At 39.5% G+C, this 19975-nt stretch overlaps 1 protein-coding gene across 1 annotated transcript in view; it reads left to right on the forward strand.

The window, feature by feature from the left end:
* Positions 1-19975, forward strand: part of PRDM15 (PR/SET domain 15) — a 57527-nt gene that overhangs the window by 27778 nt on the left and 9774 nt on the right. The window contains exons 10-21 of the mRNA XM_054973765.1: positions 4075-4253; positions 5580-5674; positions 5952-6039; positions 6703-6870; positions 8123-8217; positions 8654-8785; positions 12334-12468; positions 14662-14825; positions 15571-15650; positions 16507-16626; positions 18252-18383; positions 19866-19949. Coding sequence (XP_054829740.1) covers positions 4075-4253; positions 5580-5674; positions 5952-6039; positions 6703-6870; positions 8123-8217; positions 8654-8785; positions 12334-12468; positions 14662-14825; positions 15571-15650; positions 16507-16626; positions 18252-18383; positions 19866-19949 — 1472 coding nt within the window. The remainder of the gene's footprint in view (positions 1-4074; positions 4254-5579; positions 5675-5951; positions 6040-6702; positions 6871-8122; positions 8218-8653; positions 8786-12333; positions 12469-14661; positions 14826-15570; positions 15651-16506; positions 16627-18251; positions 18384-19865; positions 19950-19975) is intronic.

The following is a 19975-nucleotide window of genomic DNA, read 5'->3' on the forward strand; positions in this document are numbered from 1 at the left end:
ATCTCCTGTGGCTAATAGCCACTGATGGACCTCTGCTCCATATATTTGTCCAGTCCCCTCTTGAAGCTGGCAATGCTTGTAGCTGCCACCACCTCCTGTGGCAACGAATTCCATGTGTTTATCACCCTTTGTGTAAAGTAGTATTTTCTTCTATCTGTTCTAACCCGACTGCTCAATAATTTCATAGAGTGCCCACGAGTTCTTGTATTGTGAGAAAGGGAGAAAAACACATCTTTCTCTACCTTCTCTAACCCGTGCATTATCTTGTAAACCTCTATCATGTCTCCCCTCAGTCGTCTTTTCTCCAGGCTAAAGAGCCCCAAGCGCCTCAATCTTTCCTCATAGGGAAAGTGTTCCAACCCTTTAATCATTTTAGTTGCCCTTCTCTGTACTTTTTCCAGTGCTATGATATCTTTTTTAAGGTGTGGCGACCAGAACTGTACACAGTACTCCAAATGAGGCCTCACCATCGATTTATACAGAGGCATTATGATACCGGCTGATTTGTTTTCAATCCCTTTCCTAATAACCCCTAGCATAGCATTAGCTTTTTTTATGGCAGTCGCACACTGTGCTGACGTTTTTAGTGAGTTATCTATCATGACTCCAAGATCTCTCTCTTGGTCAGTCTCCGCCAGTTCAGACCCCATCAACTTGTATTTATATTTTGGACTTTTGGTTCCAATGTGCATTACTTTGCACTTGGCTACATTGAACCTCATTTGCCACATGGATGCCCACTCTTCTAGCCTCGACAGATCCCTTTGGAGTGCCTCACAATCCTCTCTGGCTTTCACCACCCTGAACAATTTCGTGTCATCTGCAAATTTAGCCACTTCACTGCTTAATCCCAATTCCAAATCATTAATAAACAAGTTAAAAAGCATTGGACCCAATACCGACCCCTGTGGCACCCCACTGCTCACCACCCTCCACTGTGAGAAGTGCCCGTTTATACTCACTCTCTGTTTCCTATTAATTAGCCAGTTTTCGATCCACAAGAGGACTTGGCCCTTTATCCCATAGCTACTGAGCTTACTTAGGAGCCTTTGATGAGGAACTTTGTCAAAAGCTTTCTGGAAGTCAAGATAAACAATATCTATCGGGTCTCCCTTGTCCACTTGTTTGTTCACTCCCTCAAAGAACTCTAACAGATTGGTGAGACAAGATCTTCCCTTACAGAACCCATGCTGAGTTTTCCTCATCAGCTTTTGGTCATCAATGTGCCCACTAATTTTATTTTTGATAATAGTTTCCACCAACTTACCCGGTATTGACGTCAGGCTGACTGGCCTGTAATTTCCCGGATCTCCCCTGGAACCTTTTTTAAAGATGGGGACAACATTAGCTACCTTCCAGTCCTCAGGAACAGATGCAGAGTTTAATGACAGATTACATATTTTTGTGAGGAGATCTACAAGTTCACACTTGAGTTCTTTCAGAACTCTTGGATGTATGCCATCTGGGCCCGGTGATTTATCAGTTTTTAAATTATCTAGCAGTCGCATAACCTCCTCTCTCGTCACCTCAATGTGACTCAGGTCTTTCAAAACCCCTCCCAAAGTCAGTGCTCCCGGAGTGGGCATGCACTTCTTATCTTCCACAGTGAAGACAGAAGCAAAGAACGCATTCAGCTTCTCGGCCATTTCCCTATCACCCTTTAGTAATCCTTTTACGCCTTGGTCATCCAAGGGCCCCACTGCCTCCCTAGCTGGTTTCCTACTTCGAATATATTTAAAGAATTGTTTATTGTTTTTCTTTATGTTCTTTGCAATATGCTCCTCATATTCCCTTTTTGCCTGTCTGATCACAGACTTGCACTTTTTTTGCCACAGCTTATGCTCCTTTTTATCAACCTCACTCCGACTAGTTTTCCACTGCCTAAAAGAATCCTTTTTACCTTTTACAGCTTCTATTACATTGCTTGTTAACCATACTGGCCTTTTCCTAAACCTATTTGTGCCTTTCCTAACCAGCGGTATATATTTAATTTGAGCTTCCAGGATTGTAGTTTTAAATAGTCTCCAAGATTCCCCAAGTGTTTTGACCTTTTTTACTTTCCCTTTCAGTTTCTTCTTCACGTACCCCCTCATCTCCGAAAAGTTACCCCTTTTGAAGTTAAACATGGCTGTGTTGGTCTTATTTGGCAATTTCCTATTTATACATATGTTGTACTCAATAACATTATGGTCACTGTTCCCAAGTGGTGCAATCACATTTACATCTCTCACCAGGTCTTCAGCATTACTGAGGACCAAATCCAGGATCACCTCTCCCCTAGTAGGTTCTGTAACCATCTGTTCCATAGCACAGTCATTGAGACAGTCTAGAAACTCATTTTCTCTCCCCCGATTCGAACACCCATTGGCCCAGTCAATGTGTGGGTAGTTAAAATCACCCATTACAACACAGTTTTTTTGTTTAGCAGCCATCTTTAATCCTGTCATCATTTTATAATCCTCCTCTATTTTCTGATCTGGAGGGCGATAACAAACTCCCACAGTTAAGTTTCCATTTGGGCCCATAATTTCAACCCATAGCATTTTCAGAAGCGAATCTAATTCAGTTACCTTCTCAATCTTACTGGAATGTATACCTTCTCTGACATATAGAGCCACCCCACCACCAACCCTTCCCTCCCTATCCTTCCGATATAATTTATATCCAGGAATCACCGTGTTCCACTGATTTTCCTCATCCCACCAAGTTTCTGATATGCCCACAATGTCTATGGATTCGCCCAACACTAAACATTCCAGCTCCCCAATTTTACCTCGGACACTTCTAGCATTTGTATATAAACACCTGTAACTTCCCCGGCACACTTTGCCTCGAGACGTAGTTAGGTCATCTGCACTGTTTGTCTCCATCTCAGTTGACAACTCTAATCTATCTCCCTGTAGAAGTGTTATACCTAGCCCTTCATCTCTCTGAGATGAACCATCCTGAACCAGAGACACTTTATCTCTTGTCGGCTTTCCCCTAGCATTTAGTTTAAAAACTGCTCTGCCACCTTTTTGATTTTAAGTGCCAGCAGCCGGGTTCCTTCTCGGGACAAGTGGAGACCGTCTCTCTTGTACAGCTCCCGCTTGTCCCAAAAAGAATTCCAGTGCCTAACAAACTTGAACCCTTCCTCCCTACACCATCGTCTCATCCACGCATTGAGACTCCTGATCTGCGTTTGTCTCTCTGGCCCTGCGCGTGGAACAGGTAGCACTTCTGAGAAGGCTACTTTGGAGGTCCTGGCCTTGAGTCTCCTGCCTAACAGCCTAAATTTTTGTTCCAAGACCTCACGACTGCATTTCCCAACATCGTTGGTTCCAACATGGACCACGACCGCTGACTCTTCCCCAGCACTATCTACCAGCCTATCTATAACACGCGTAATGTCCGCTACCTTCGCACCAGGCAGGCAAGTCACCATACGGTCAGAACGCGGTTGTGCCACCCAGCTATCTACTTGTCTAAGGATCGAATCACCAACTACCAAGAGCCTCCCTCCCGCCCCACCCAGGGAATCACTAGTGCTGGTTTTGGGCTGTGTGGTTTTATTGTTTCTTTTGTATATCAGATTTTGAGCTGTTTGTTGTATTGTTTTTAATTTAATTTGAGTGGGGGTATATTTTTTTAATCAAATGTACAAGTAAAGCTTGCTAGTCTGGTTTCAGTCTGTGAGAGCTGTTCTAATTGTGCAGGGAGGCATGTTGTTCCATGCAGATTATATCATTAGTAGGACACATTTGGGGACCCTTTTTTGAAAGGGATCCCATGGAAAGATAATACGTCCAAGGATAAGCTTCCCATGTCAGGAGAACTTTTGACATGGAGATGCTTTCAAAGAAGTGAATTGCCACACAGGAGTGCTGAAGTGTTACAGTTCAGTGAGAGGACCAGCATGTTGAATCAGCTTTCTCCTGTTTCAAAGAGTTGTTAATAAATGAGATAATAGTTTTAAAGCATGCTGATTCTTTAAAGAAATGTAGATTTAGAAATTATGTATAGTAACCAGCTCCAAGGCATTGCTTTCACAGTATGGTTGAACCTTTTTGTTGTGTCTTCTTTCCAATCTGGTAGGTATCCACATCATCAAAGCTCTATGTCCCTCAAGAGAAGTTTAATCCTCTCTAGTAGACATGGGATACGGAGAAAGCTGATTAAACAGCTTGGAGAACACAAGCGGGTGTATCAATGTAACATCTGCAGTAAGATGTTCCAGAATAGCAGTAACCTCAGCAGGCACATCCGCTCTCATGGTGGGTTCATGCTGGTTTTCTTTTTGACCTTTGACAACTAATTGTTACAGCACCTCTATAACCTAGCAGACAACAGTCAGTGATAGGAAGTTGAAATATTAATTAGGTGGACCTACTGCAGATTTTTATCTTCCAGATGACTATCTAGTAAAGATGGTTGTCAAAGCCCAAAGGAATCTCCCATCATTTGAAATGTAGAAGTTAGTTATATTATTGTGGAAACTGTACATTAATTTTAATTTAAGTCAATTTTAATTAACATGATTTGAATAGTTAGAGAAAATGCCTGTTTATATACATGTTGAAATGTGTATATGTAGTCGTCAAAGAGTTAGTGTGTTCTTAAATTTTTGTAGTCATTTTTTAAAAAATGAACTGTATAAATCAAGATTAGATCAGAACAATTTACTAAGAGTTTTACTGGTTAATAATGCAAAAATGTGATAGTGTGTATTTGTTGTGTCTTCCATCAAGGAAGCATATCCACTTCAGAGTGTATTGTTCAAACATCATGCCATGGTTGGGCTGATTCAGTTATTTCCTTAGCTAGCACATACTTTATTTTATTTATTTATTTATTTTAGACGTGTATTCTGCCCTCCCTGCAAGCAGGCCCAGGGCAGATTACATCTGATAAAAAAACATACATACTGGACAGAGTGTGTGAAGTATCTAACGACAAGCCATGTAACTCCTCAACCGTTTAGTTCTTCAAAAAAAATCAGAGTTTTATTTTTAAAACAAAAGTATCCTTGATGGCTACTCTCTTCTTATGCCAATTCAGTGCTGTAGTGTTCAGGCACCACTAATAGTTCTTTAAGGGGCAGGGTTGTTCCTGGCCTCTGTTTGTTCCACTGTTTAAGGAACCTGAGTGAAACTGATGGCTTCCAGTATCATATGTTTCTTTTTTGTAAAAAATAAAATAAAAAATAGACTTCATTCCTACTTTACATGTGAATGGTGTGCACATGAGTAAATATATACACATACTGCTGTCATGTCCAGTTTGGTACCCAGCCTACTCTAGGAAAAGGGTTACTTCACTCAAAAGGGCATTTTAAATTTTCATATATTGGATTAAGATACCTATAATGTAAAGTTTCCACTCTTATCTCTGTTAAATCTTGACTAGGGCTATTTCATAGGTTGCATTTTGTACGAGGAAACTGATTAAAAATGAAAAAAATACACATTTATGTGTATGGAAAGAACAGGTACCTATCTGTATATTTTGCATACAAAAGCCATTTTTTTTAGTTATTTCTGAAATTTCCACTTAGATAAGTGAGTGACTTAAATTTGTCTTGTTATAATTTGATCCCATAGGTGACAAATTATTTAAATGTGAAGAATGTGCCAAGCTTTTCAGTCGCAAAGAGAGTTTGAAGCAGCATGTTTCATATAAACACAGTCGGAATGAGGTTGGTATGAGGCTCCACCAGTAAACTGTCATGGACTAAAGGGGGATTGTGCAGTTACACCAGACAAAATCTGCTGATTTGTGGTTGAACACAGTTACTTTCACTGCCACCCTAAGAAGATTTACACCCTTCTAAGTCCACTTATGATCTAAAAGTAACAAAATCTGTGACATGATTTATTAAAAAAGCGATTTGGGTGGGGTGAGGGTAAAAGTAAATGATCCATTAGTGGCTTACTTGTGGTTCCTTTTCAGTTTTCTACCTTTTTTATTCTCAGGTTGACAGTGAATATAGGTACAGATGTACTACATGTGAAAAAGCTTTTCGGATAGAGAGTGCATTGGAATTCCACAACTGTCGGACTGGTATGCAAATAATCAAATTGCCTTAACTAAGTTTAATAACTATGATCCAGAGCTTTACTTTGCTAGTGAGGTAGAAGTAGTGAAAGTTAACTGAACATTCAATTTATTATATATTATAATTTTTTTCAAATATGTTCAGCTCTAACCATCTAATATGAAATAATGTATAATTTCTCCTAATGATCTCTTATAGTCCACTTTTATAGTCCTAATGGTCTGTGATACTCACAACATAATACCTTTGCAAAATAGGACAGCAGTTTGCTAAACAACAATTATTCTTAGCTAAGTCCAGGGCTATATATAAGCCAGGTGAAAATACAATACAGGCACTATTACGTTGTTTATTATGCTGAGTTGATTTATTAGGTCCTTCTGGGAAGCAGAGAAGAAGCATGTCCAGAGAACTCTCCCACATTTGCTCCACTGAAGAAGTGAACAGGTGTAATGAGCACCGACTACCCCAGACAGTGCCATAGCTAAGTGTCGCATCATGGTCATGGTGCTGTTAAAGACAAGATACTAATGTGCAAGTTGCTTGTTGTCTTTGAGAGAGAGCCCCTGCCCAGATGTGCAGCAGGATCTGATTGACACATTCTTAGAAACCACTAAATGTAAAGTATTACATTTTGGTTCTTTGCTTTTTTTCTCATTTTTTTGCAGATGACAAGACATTTCAGTGTGAGATGTGTTTCAGATTCTTTTCTACAAACAGCAACCTCTCAAAACACAAAAAGAAACACGGAGACAAGAAATTTGCCTGTGAGATCTGCAACAAGTTGTTTTACCGTAAAGATGTCATGTTGGATCACCAGAGGCGACACCTGGAAGGTAAGTACATTTGTAATGAATATCTTGGATCTTGACTTGGCAGTAGAGGCTGGGATTTTGAGCAAATGCTTTCCTGTCTGCATGCTGGCATTCTTTCCAAAAATAGGCAGATGTTACATATATGCTGTATAAATTAAGTAAATAAATAAATTCTGGTTCGTTCTTTTTGACGTTCATGGTAGTGAAGTACTGTGATAAATTACAAAGCAGCTATTGAATCATTCAAGTGCAGCTGTTTGTCTCAAAGACACAATCTAATTGTTTCGATACTAAATGAAGTTTAAGAACTGCTTGTGAATGCCCTATTTTGATTGCATAAATTTTGTTGGGAGAATTTCTGACCTTCTGTTTCATCTGGAACAAGAATATTTTTCTTACAGGAACCTAGTATATCTTAAATACTCATTTTAGTTATTTGCACTGGCCATTTATTACTGGATATGCTTGTTACATTGAAGAGTTCACAACTGATAGAAGAGGGCTGGTATTAAATTATAACTGTTTGCTTGGGAAGCTTGAAAGAGACAATGTAGCTGGAGTACAGTGTACTTGCTTTTCTCCTCCTGCACAGTTGGGTGGAGTTTTCCTTCAAAAAAAGATGGCATACATTCATTATAAAAGTGAGTGTAACTGCTGCTGCTTTTCAGCTTGGTATGGAGACATAAGCTCTCCACTCAAGTATCTGTGAAAACAGTACAGAAATGCAGTACTTTTCTTCTGAAGCCAACACTTATTCATACACCCATTGTATGCTATGCAATGTCTTCTCAACCATTTGTTCCCTAATTTTCCTTTGAACTCAGATTGCTTGTGCCTGAATAACAGCTATAAATGAGAAGAAAAAAGGAATGTAAGCTTTCAGAATATTCTCAGAATAATTTCAGTATTAGTTATCTTACCACTTCTGCAAAAATCCTAAGAGACTCACTCTAGCCACAAGTCTCTGCATTAATGCAAATAAGCAATTTATTGTTCCATAGTGGAGGATCACAACAGACAGCAACAGTCTTTTATAGTGAACAGGCAAAGGCAGGTACAGATTTTTTAACATAAGACACTACCTCTGAATCCCACTTGTTCATTTATGTGCAAACCTGTAACTGAGTGGCACTGATAATGTACACATTTTCAAGCACTGTTTTAATCTGCATTATGGTGTTTGTTATTTATATTTAAAAATTATAGCTGTAAGTGGAAAGCATGGTTTATTTTACGTTTGTTGTTTATTTTTGGTGGGAACTGTTACCTTAAGGAGTGAGGCGTGTAAAAAGAGAGGACTTTGAGCACAGCACAGACAACATGGTCCGCTACAAGAAGGAGCCCTCTGGTTGCCCTGTGTGTGGAAAGGTAGGATATCTCATTGGCTTACATCAGTGGGAGCATTTATTTCAAACTCCAAGGACTGCCCACACAGAGCTTTTGTCATTGCAATTAAATTAACATTATTATATCCGTGCAAAAATAGGTAACTGGTTTTATTAAACCAATTTAAGGATTTACAAATGACATTACTGAGAAAAATTCCAAGGAATTTTGAATACTTCCTTATGAAGATTCACAGTCCAAACATTTTGTCATTTCTATGATGACATAATGACAGAACTTTATTAAATGCGGCTTAACTTGAACTAACTGCCTTGAACTATGTGAAAAGGTGGGATATAAATGCTTTAATAAACAAATAAATAAACTTCATTTTAAATAATGAACATGGACAGCTTGAATCTTTTACATTTAATAGGAAAACAATATTGATCCACTAATCTGTTTGTCCTTTTTAAAGGTATTTTCTTGTAGGAGTAATATGAACAAGCATCTCCTTACCCATGGAGATAAGAAATACACTTGTGAGATTTGTGGACGTAAATTCTTCAGGGTAGATGTACTGAGAGATCATATTCATGTTCATTTTAAGGTATGGTGTTAATTTCTGTATGCACTTCATTTATACCCTGCTTTTCTCTCTAGTGGGGAGGTGAAGCATTGTAATACAGGAAGGCTTAGTTATATTTGGTAGAATTACAGAATGATCAGTGAATGGGAGTGGCTGTGAGGTAAAAAAGGATCCTTTTCTAGATAAAAGAGACATTGTACTTAAACAGAAATAGAACTTATTAAGTACATATGCCTAATGATTTCAGAGTAATCCATAAATGTATTGGTTTCAGAGTAGTTCATAAGTGTAATGAATTCAATACAGGTTCAGATTTTTAAACATTTCTAAATGGACTCCGTCATAAAGACGTGTTTTCCCCCAGTTAACACTTTGGCTAATATTATCCACAAAGAAAAGAATACACACACTTCCCTCAGATTACAGCACTCCACTCCTTCTCCTCTTTCCTCAGAACAGCTTTGATCAACACTAGACCAACACACGTGACTGAACTCTTTCCCTCAGAACAACTGCAGTTCAGTTGGTCCCCTAGGGTACAGCTACCATCTAATCACAGTCTGCTTCATTCACCCATCCAGCTTCCCTCTTTCTTGTTTTAGAAGCTGCATTTTTAACCACAGTAAACTAATACATTCAACATCCCACATTAATTAGCTAATATAAAACACACAAATTATTTACATGGCAAAACATTATAAGGCTCACAGCAGTTTGCATCATTCTCCTCTCTTTCATTTTATTCCCTCTACAACACTGTGAGTGGGTAAAGCTGAGAGTGAGTGATCGACCCAATGTCACCCTGTGAGCTTCCATGATAGAATGGGGATTTGAACATGGGTCTCCCAGATCCTAGTGCAGCAGTCTACCCACTGTACTACAATGGCTATAATGCAAGGATCCCCAACATGATGCCCACCAAGTGTTTTTAGAAAGTGAGTGAGGTCAGGTGGGTCATTTGCCTAGTAGGAGATCTGATTAGTCAGTGGAGATCTGATTGGCAGTGCTACCAGAGAGCACAAAGATCTTCACTGCATGACCAAAGATATATAAGAATGTATGTATGCAAGACAATGTTTTAAGGCACCCAGCACTATGTGTCAGAATTTCAGAGGTACTCGCGAGCTGAAAAAGGTTAGGGAACTCTGCTCTAATGCTTTACAATGTAATCCAATTTTACCAAAGACTGTATTTGATGGAATTATGAGGCTGGAACATCTATTAAAGAGAAGAATTAAGAACAAGATTTCATAAGAGCAGAACTGCGTAAATTGTTCTCACAAGCCGCAATGTTTGCATGGCACCCCAGCCAACTTTTTTGCTTAATTTTTATCAGTCATCCTCATTATAACCCCTGTACTCTAAAAATGTTGACCATGCAGGTCTCATGATCCCTAACATAGCCTTTATGGAAGTCTAAAGGGACCTCCTCTTCCTTCTTTCACCAGTGGAAAAGCTGGTTGGGCCTAATTCATTAAATGTGTTCTTAATATTGTTGTCTAAAGGATGTTACGGGTGTTCAAGGGATGTTATGAGATACAGAACACAAAAGAAAGTTGTTATCAAGGTACATCAGAAAAATGTGATTTTCTTTTCTGTCTGTTATGAATAACATGTGTTGAAACGAAGTTAAGGGATATGCACTAGCACGAGTGTGATTTTAATAGTTCTGATTTTTGAAGATCCTTTTGTTAGTATTTAACAAATAATTGTTAGGTTCAACCAATGCTCCAATATAAGGTAATTTTATCAGGTAAGTCCAACAATATAAGTAATTTCACAATATATAGTCCTTTTTATCAATATGATAATTACAGGCAGTTAACTGTTGTGAAGGCCAAGATTTCATCCGACGGGGAGCAGTGATCCAGGAGAGTTGGCAACGGGTGTGCTATAAATATCACCAATGTATGTGAATGATTTATTATGAATGGAGATGCAATTTGAATATGGTTTTTGAAGAAGCTTTGCGAAACGGGATGTTTTATTTGCTAGTGCACCCGTTGCCAACTCTCCTGGATCACTGCTCCTCATCAGATGAAATCTTGTCCTTCACCATGGTTAATTGCCTGCAAAGGAACAAAACATAATATTGATAAAAAGGACTATACTATGTGAAATTACTTATATTGTTGGACTTACCTGATATACTTACCTTATATTGGAGCATTGGTTGAACCTAACAATTATTTATCAGGGGCTTTTACCCCAATGGTTGACTGGTTGATTAAGAATCATCAAATATATGTACAAATCACTTTGTACTTATAAGCACTTGCACCTTATGAAATAATATATTGTTTGCTATATTGGCTCATTCTACAGAATTTTTTGGGTCTCCTTGGAGTGGGTTCCTCGTGTTTTTGGATGCATACTGGAGACTTCCCCTCTGGTTTTGCGGGGGTATTTAACAAATGTCAGCAAAGGAAAAAGCCGTGAAAACTAACTAAGACTAACTAACTAAGCTAGCCTAGGAGCAAAACCAAACATTTTTCAAAATCACATATGACTATGTGTCTCTCTACGTGAGACCTTTTAAACAAGGATGCTCAACTGAAGGGAGACACAATGTTAGCCAGGAAGCTTAGTTTAAAAAGAGGCTTTGTCAATTTCCCCACTCTACAGAGCCAGCCAAGATGGCTGCTCAGAGGGTTTGTCAATTTCCTCTTCTCCTCTCTGAAGGGCAGTATGCAGTAAATAATCATCCTTCACAAAATGTGCAATAAACATTTCAATGCAATAATACAAGTTCAGTTTCCAGAATAATATATCACAAAGGATCAAAATAAAGCTAATTGAAATATTTTTCACAAAAGTTTATCAATGCTCTTAAGTATATAACTTAGAACCAAGGGTCCAAGCTGATTCAATAATCCCTTAAGAATCCTCCAATTGTGACCAGACGGGTAAACTGGTGCATTCTTCCTGTTTCAAATCATTTTCTTCAGAGTAGTCACAAGTGAATCAATCTCTTACCTAATTGCCAAAAGTAATTGCTTTAGCCCCTCCTCAGATGGCTTCAACAGATAGTAAAGCTTTTCCATTTACTGTTGTAACAGTAGGCAAGAAGCTGGTATGTGCCTTATTTTAACAACAACAACAACAACATTCAATTTATATACTGCCCTTCAGGACAACTTAATGCCACATTCAAGAGTGGTTTACAAAGTTATTATTATCCTCATGACAATTGCCCTTTGAAATGGGTGAGGCTGAGAGAGCTCTGAGAGAGCTGTGACTGACCCAAGGTTACCCAGCTGGCTTCAAGTGGAGGAGTGGGGGAATCAAACCCGGTTCCCCAGATTAGAGTCCTGCTGCTCTTAACCACTACACTAAACTCTCTGTTTTGGTCAGATATGGTCATCTAAAAGCAGGCAAAGGAGCAACAAACCATATTCTAGACCATTCTGTCTTGTTATTAACTGAAGTTCAACTAAGAGGCAGGTGAAGGTGTCATTTATCTCAGTTCCTGAGGACTTGGATTGTATTAGTATTGTAGAAACATTGCAACTGTGTCAGCTTTGCTTTTTGGTTGGCTACAGTTGAGTTTGCATCTCCACTCTGTGTAGGACATAGCAATAATGGACGACCACCAAAGGGAAGAGTTCATTGGCAAAATAGGAATCTCTTCAGAGGAAAATGATGAAAATTCAGATGGAAGTGTGGATTCCGAGCCTCACAAGTATAGCTGCAAAAGGTGCCAGGTAGTTTTACTCCTTTCAAACATTTTTAGATGGATGGGGTGGGAGAGTTGAGAAATTCCAAAAATAGTTAAGAGAATTTGCTACATTCTTTAATCAAGAGACCTTTGTGTTCTACTGTGTGCACATGGAGTCTTGCATGCACAGGCTGCAACATTTATGTCAATGGAGGGAGCAAATTTATACTTGCAGAAAATGTGAACAATGAAAGGAATAGAGCAGAAGTTGTTTGCTGGAAGTGCTCCATGTGTACATTAAAGTCCTCACTGTAGCATTTGTACATGATGTCAGTTTGCACGACTGAATTTTGGTAGATAGCTATATGGGGGCCTTACCTACAAATTAGTAAGAAGTATAGGGAGTAGTAGTACATGTTACACTAAGAAGTCTAAGGAATAGTGAAAAGGTCTTCATCTCTGGGACTTCCATGGATAGCTTCTGAAACAGAAGTAGTGTTCTCTGAAGGAGGTTTCAGCCATTTGTCCAACACCCATTATAATCTGATGGTTCCAAATGCAGTACCCTCCAAATCCTCAACATTCATTGACTCTAAGGAAAGCTTTTCAGCACCAACTCCTTCTCATCATAGTATTATGAGGTTCCTTCAGAATGGCCGATGTGATTGTCCCCTTCTTGCTTTAGTTTATTGGTTCTTTTTCTTAAGTATCGTTATCCATTTAATGCCCCTTCAGGTCCCTCTCCCCATGTTCTGCATCTTCATGAGTGAATTCCTGCACCTGGACCCCTCTTCACATCTGGGGATCCAATGTGAGGACCTCCACCAAAGTAGCAGAACCTCAAGAGTAGAGAAGGATCAGCTCATCCCTTCCTTCCCGTTTTCTATTATACTGTTTTTGTCCCCATTGTCAACAGAGACTGGGGCAAAAAGTTTTTTGAGTACCATACTATTACAATCTTGCAATGAAGTGGCCTTGGCAAATATGCTCCCATTGCTGCCCTAAGGCACCTTTGGAAAACGATGGGAACAGAGTTGCAGTGTTTCCAAATTGTGAGATTAAACAATTGCTTTCCTGTGGCACTTAGGTATATATTTTATAATTGCTGATTGAAGTACTTAGAATGCTCTACTGCTGTCTTAAGAGTTCAGTGATCACTTATAGAACTAGCTAGAGAACCTTCTTAAATGGCAGGATCACATGCTGGAAACAAGAATTGTGCTCCAGAGACTGATTCTGACTCTTAGAGAAGGTTCACTAAGAGGTAGAATCACTGGCTACAATACTCTAGCAAGCGATACTGCTTCTTAAGGGGAAAAAATGTCCAAATTCTATAGGGGTGCACTTGTATGATCTCATAATTAAATAGAGACGTCTTAGCAAATGAGCTTCTTTAGATTCCCTAAAAACTTAAGGAGGTGCTGAGAATGCACTTGCTGAGGTATTTAAGTTTTGAGTTCACACAAGTACACTTCAGTGTCACCTACAGTGTTTCTCTTAGCAACCCATTGTCTGTGACCACAGGGGGTGGGTGGAGGCAAGGGTTAAAAATGAACTTGGTGAGACTAATCATCAGATCATGATTTGATCCTAAGAAGCAATAAGGGCAGGGAGTGGCAGATTCAATTGCAAAACCCAATCTAATTGGATTTCACTATCATTCACTACTCTCTATTCTTCCTTTAGCCTCTTGGGGTGGATCCTACCATATCTTATCACTCCACTTAGCAAGGTTTGAAGCCTTCCTCCAGCTTAAGGAGCTTTCCTCCAACTTAAGTGTCTCTTCCATTGGAGAAAAAGACCCAACCTAGAGAAAAGTGCTTTAGGCTAAAGGAAGGCTTCAGGGTGCTCAGTGGAGTGGAAGGATGGCCAAAACACCTTTTTGTTTCTGGGATCTCTGTTCTTAGCTTCTATGCCTCCGAGGACCTCTTCTCAGTCCTCAGCTATGCTGTGTAAGGTTTTATTCCCAGCCACATTGACAAGATGCCCTTCTTTCAGAGCTATTGATTGGAATGCACACTATGTTTGTTCCTGAGCAAATGAACACTGCAAGCCAACATGTTAGCTCAGCCAGTAAGTGGTAGAGGATTCATTGCCACAAATTAATCTAGATAGCACATACATGACTATTTGTTCCTTTTACAATTTATCTCAAAAGTTGTATTAACCAGTGATTGCTATTTGCAAAGTTTGCTCTCTCTTTCCAGTGTGATGCATTCACTATTGTTTCATTCTTTAGTTAACATTTGGCCGAGGAAAAGAATATTTGAAACACATCATGGAAGTTCACAAGGAGAAGGGGTATGGCTGTAGCATCTGCAATAGACGTTTTGCCTTGAAGGCAACTTACCATGCACACATGGTCATTCACCGGGAGAACCTGCCCGACCCCAATGTGCAGAAGTAAGTGGCTGCATCTAACAAAAAATAAAATTAAGACTGTAATGTTGCCATCTATGTATGGGCAAATATTATTGACTTCATTTGGCCTTATGCATGAGAAAGCGGAGGATGGATTGCATCCTGTTTCACAGAGATATTGGCAGAACAGCAAGAACAGTCAAGGATAGCAGCCTTGTAAAGATTAATGGGCTAGCGCTTTATGGCACTTGATCTTGACATTTTTACTTACATTTTGCCCAAATTGGGGAGAGTTGTTTAGAGTTTTGCACTTGAGCTGCAGGGCCAGCAGCAGCATTTTCTTGTCACTACCATGCACAGGTAATATAATTCTTGTCCCTTTAGCAGGCTTTTCCGCCTGCTTTCAGAAGAAGGTCCACCCACTGCAACTTCTGGATGCTTGTGACTATGACCGCATGAATCTCGTGACCTGGGAATGGCTGCTCAGGGGAGGGGAGGGTTGGGAAGATTGATGATCTGTTGAAATTCAATAGTCATTCATGACGGGAAATTTTAAAAGCTAAGATCTAGAATCAGTGAGCCTTTGCAGGGGCAATTTTGTAGGCAGTTAGACAGATGTACTGAAATGCAGGTGGGTTTTTCTGCATAATTCCAAGGTGCAAAGATACACTTTTTAAGAGTTGTTTAAAAATGTGTTTTCTTCAAATAAAAGTACACATGTGAGATCATAGACTTTCGGATAATCAGAAAAAGTATGTCACTAGCTGATCTTTATTTCCCATTTCAGATATATCCATCCATGTGAAATCTGTGGAAGGATTTTTAACAGCATAGGGAATTTAGAACGGCATAAACTTATTCATACAGGTAGACTCATTTTATTGTTATTTTCTTAATAACAAAGGTTTTGCTCTTCTGCTGTATTTTATTCTGTACTTTAACTCTTTTTGTAGGGAAAATATATTGTAATGAGTTACTCGTATGTTGAAGTGATTGGAATTCTGCACCAAATATCCCAGCCTCTTTTGTTGTGGAAGACTCCTCAGGAGAGGAAGATGCCCTTGATCACAGTAGATAGACACAGACCTAAATTGTTGGGAGCTCCAGGGGCTATACATTGTACATTCCTTTATGCAGCATGTGTCAATCTTCAGTACATGGCTCTTTGCTGCATTTTCTCTCATCATGGCAAAGAGGAGTGGGTAGAACTGCTGAACTGGAGCAGAGCTAGATGGGGGTCACAGAAGGCATACTACCCGGGCCTTGGTTGGAGGACACAAGGAGAATTGGCTCTCCCAGACATTCCAGCTGAACAAGATGTTCTCTCTAGGCACGGAAGCTTTACTGTAACACGTCTGTTCATTGTAAGATCTCCATATACAGTGTGATGGAGTGCATTCCTGGTTTAGTTGAAACCTTGTCCCATAGTTTGCTTCAGTTGCCTTCATACTGCTTTTTTCCTCCTACCTCTTGCTGTTCTTCTCTTTTTTGTCATCACTTCTTTGGGGAACCTTTTTTACAGCTGTTCTAAGGTATCACCAACTTTCTCTGTCCTTTTCAGCTTCCTCTGTCATTGTAAATGGCCTCTCTAAATATTGGAACAGTGTGTCCTGCTTTAAAAGATGCTGAAAGGGGCATTTTTGGATTTACTTGCGCACAAAACGTGTGCTTTTGCCTTTACTATTTTATTTATATAGCCATTTCTTTACTTTGTTTTCAAAAGGTGTAAAAAGTCATGCCTGTGAACAGTGTGGAAAGTCATTTGCAAGGAAGGATATGTTAAAAGAACATATGAGAGTCCACGATAATATCCGAGAATATCTGTGTGCAGAATGTGGCAAAGGTATGAGTATCCTTTCGTATCTATAAATATCTGTGATATGGCATAAAATTACTACTGTTAAAATATGACTTATTGTTAAGTTCTCTAGAACTAAGGAAATTGCTGATGATAATGCATCATTCAGTAACACTGTCCCTTAGACCAGTTGAATAGCACTGATGAGATGTAGAATTAGTCTAGGTGGGATGCAGGGTTTTCATAACAATTAACCAGAACTCACTGCCCTTCAATTACCATGTCCACCTGCAAGTGTGATGTGCTGTCTCTTGCCAACCCTACTCGTCATGAATTATCCATCTGCAACCCTTTGGCTTGCTAGTAGTAATAACATAATGCCTGTAAAGGTATTACTGTCCTTCTCAGAAACAGTTGGAGGGTGTTGGAGAGCCAATTTGGTGTAGTGGTGAAGAGCGCAGGACTCTAATCTGGAGAGCCAGGTTTGATTCCCCACTCCTCCACTTGAAGCCAGCTGGGTGACCTTGGGCTAGTCACAGTTCTCTGGAGCTCTCTCAGCCCCACCCACCTCACAGGGTGTTTTGTTGTGGGGATAATAATGACATACTTTGTAAACTGCTCTGAGCGGGCATTAAGTTGTTTTGAAGGCCGGTATATAAATCAAATGTTATTATTATATTATAGTTGTTTCTGTCATAGTGAGACCCAGGTTATTTGATAGAGCAATTGGTGGGATATAAGATGTGAAAAGTTGAGAACCGCTGCCTTAGAGTGGACCAGATGTGAGAGAAGATGGGTAGTAACTGGTACTCTCCTACTACTGTTAAAGATTTTGGAGCACGCTTAATTGTAGCAGAACTCTCCCTGTGCACTACATTAGTTATAGATACATTTAACAGCAGTGTTCTTATGTTGTAAATGCTGTCCTAAAGAGTTACTATCACCAGTGAAGTATCTATTACCAGTATTATAACTATTGACAGAATTGGTTGTGGGCTTGAAGGATCCATTTATTTGAAAAAAAGTATCATTGATTTTGGTGAATCCTAGTTCCAGATATTTTAATTGATTAACTAGCTAAAACATTGCCATGTGGATGGAAGGAGGGGTTTATCCTCTCCACCTCTTACCTGTTTTCTTGACCTCCCCCCTCCCGGTTGTCTGTGTGTTAGAACAAAAGATTTAGTCCCTTCTCCCAGTGCTGCAGCCACTATCTGGCTTGGAAGGGAGCAGTTAAGGCCGCAGCTGCCATTTTTCAGTTAAAAAAATGCTCAGGAAATTCTTTTGCATCTCTTCCAGCATCTCCTGTTGCTGGATCCTAGGATGAGTTTTCAAATGCAGCAGCTAAATTAATTTTAAAAAACTTGACAGAGAATGAATGCAGAGCATCGCAATTCATTTCTGAAAGACCAATTTCAAAGTATCTCAGCAATCTTTTATTCCCTTTTTCATGGATTTCTAGAAGGTTTTATATGGATTATTTTCTAAAATGAGCCATAACACAAAGATACTTTCAGCCAAGTCTGAAGCCGCATTTTGTACCTTCTCCAGGAGGTGGCTATTGGTTTAAAATATTCTCTTGCAGAGTCTTTTTATTTGTGCGTCGCTCAGGGGAAAAGTGGTGAAAGGGCTTCTCCATCATGCTACTACTTATGCTTTATTCCTTACAGGCATGAAAACAAAACATGCATTGCGCCATCATATGAAACTACACAAAGGGATAAAAGAGTATGAATGCATGGAGTGCCATCGGAAATTTGCACAGAAAGTCAACATGCTGAAGCACTACAAAAGGCACACGGGTGAGCCTGTTGACAGGAGCCATTGACCAGGCTATTGAACGAAGCAAGCTAAATTGCTTAGAAGGCCATTGGGGAGTGTTCTGCTATTTTTTTAACTGACATCAGTGTACAATACAGTCATTCTACAGCCATTATACAGTGACTTGTTTTTTGCATGTTTCTTAAGAAAGTGCAACTCAGTTCTTTTCTGGAAGATGTACATAGTGTTATACCTTAGTAACCGGCATGGCTATATTTTACTTACCAGCAATTTTACATGACACCAGCAGTATCTCCTTTATGGAATTCCTGGGTTCCTATGGAGGAAGCCATGACAAATACATATAATCTGAAGTGTAGTTAGATCTGTAGAGGTTGAGTCTGCTAAGGTGTTTTACCAATTTTTTTTCCTAACATCTTTCCCAGAATGAAGGAGTACTAGTATAAAGACAGGAAGGTGAAGGAAGGTATTTGTATTTTGAATCATGTAAACTGTGGAGTGCGAAACACTGTCAGTGCTTATAGAAGCAATGAGATGCTTTGACCTATGTAGTTTTTGCTAGTGAATTGCATGATGTTTAGCCTGGTGTTAAGAAGTCCTGTGTTTCATGAGTGCTATTCCCAGGCCTGCCCTGGGTCCTGTCAAACTGGGAGTTTCTGGTTGAAACTTAGGTCCTCAGTTGTATCAGACAATCTGAATTGGGATCATGGTGGATGGAGAGAGAGGGCTTAGGCCTTTTCCCATTCTGTTTTCCTGATCTGAAACAGTCCTATGGAGCTGCCATTTGCCCTGTTAGCACTTAGCAGTGACATCAGGTTGAAAATTTTCCACTGCTATATTTTTCTGTGGAAAATTTTCTGCCCACATATGTAACATGTGGTCTTTGTTTATCTTTAAGGGCTGTTGTGCTACAAATCAGTAATGTTAGATGGGCTAAACATGGGGTATGAGGCATAGACCAAAAAAGTCCTTAGATGTGGTCCAGGCTTGTATATTTGCCTTCTTTTGCTAACATTATTTAAATTTTACTAACACTATTGAGATTGTTTATTTAAATTTAGATTGGAAAATTTTCTGATTCTAATTTTTCTGGAAAACCCTAATCACTGACTGTTAGGGAAACTTGTATGTACTGAGGGAAGTTTCCACAGTGGGACAAATAGCAGCTGTTTCAGGTTGGGAAACTGGCATGGGTCAGGACAATGCACTATGGTCCTGACCCAGATGCCCCCGCATGCCTGGGTTTCTAGCAGGGACTTCCTGCACATGACTGCTTGATAAGATCCAAAGTAGTCCTGGGAACAGTGTATCACATAGGACTGGGTCGCGGGTAGCATTGAGACTAACTGTTGTGCAGGTTTAAAACTTACTACGCCAATCACATCCTCGTGGGCTTACGTGAATTGGAGTTTATACTGATTACTGGTTATGAAAATTCTCTCAGCCCAACTTGTGCCAAAGCTGATTATCCTTTTGATCCTGATGTGGTTTCTATTTGGCAGGAATCAAAGATTTCATGTGTGAGCTCTGCGGGAAAACGTTTAGTGAAAGGAACACAATGGAGACCCATAAACTTATCCACACAGGTAAATGTTTGATCTGAACAGTTTCC

This window comes from Eublepharis macularius, chromosome 3, assembly GCF_028583425.1.
Source record: "Eublepharis macularius isolate TG4126 chromosome 3, MPM_Emac_v1.0, whole genome shotgun sequence".
NCBI classification, from domain to species: Eukaryota; Metazoa; Chordata; class Lepidosauria; order Squamata; family Eublepharidae; genus Eublepharis; species Eublepharis macularius.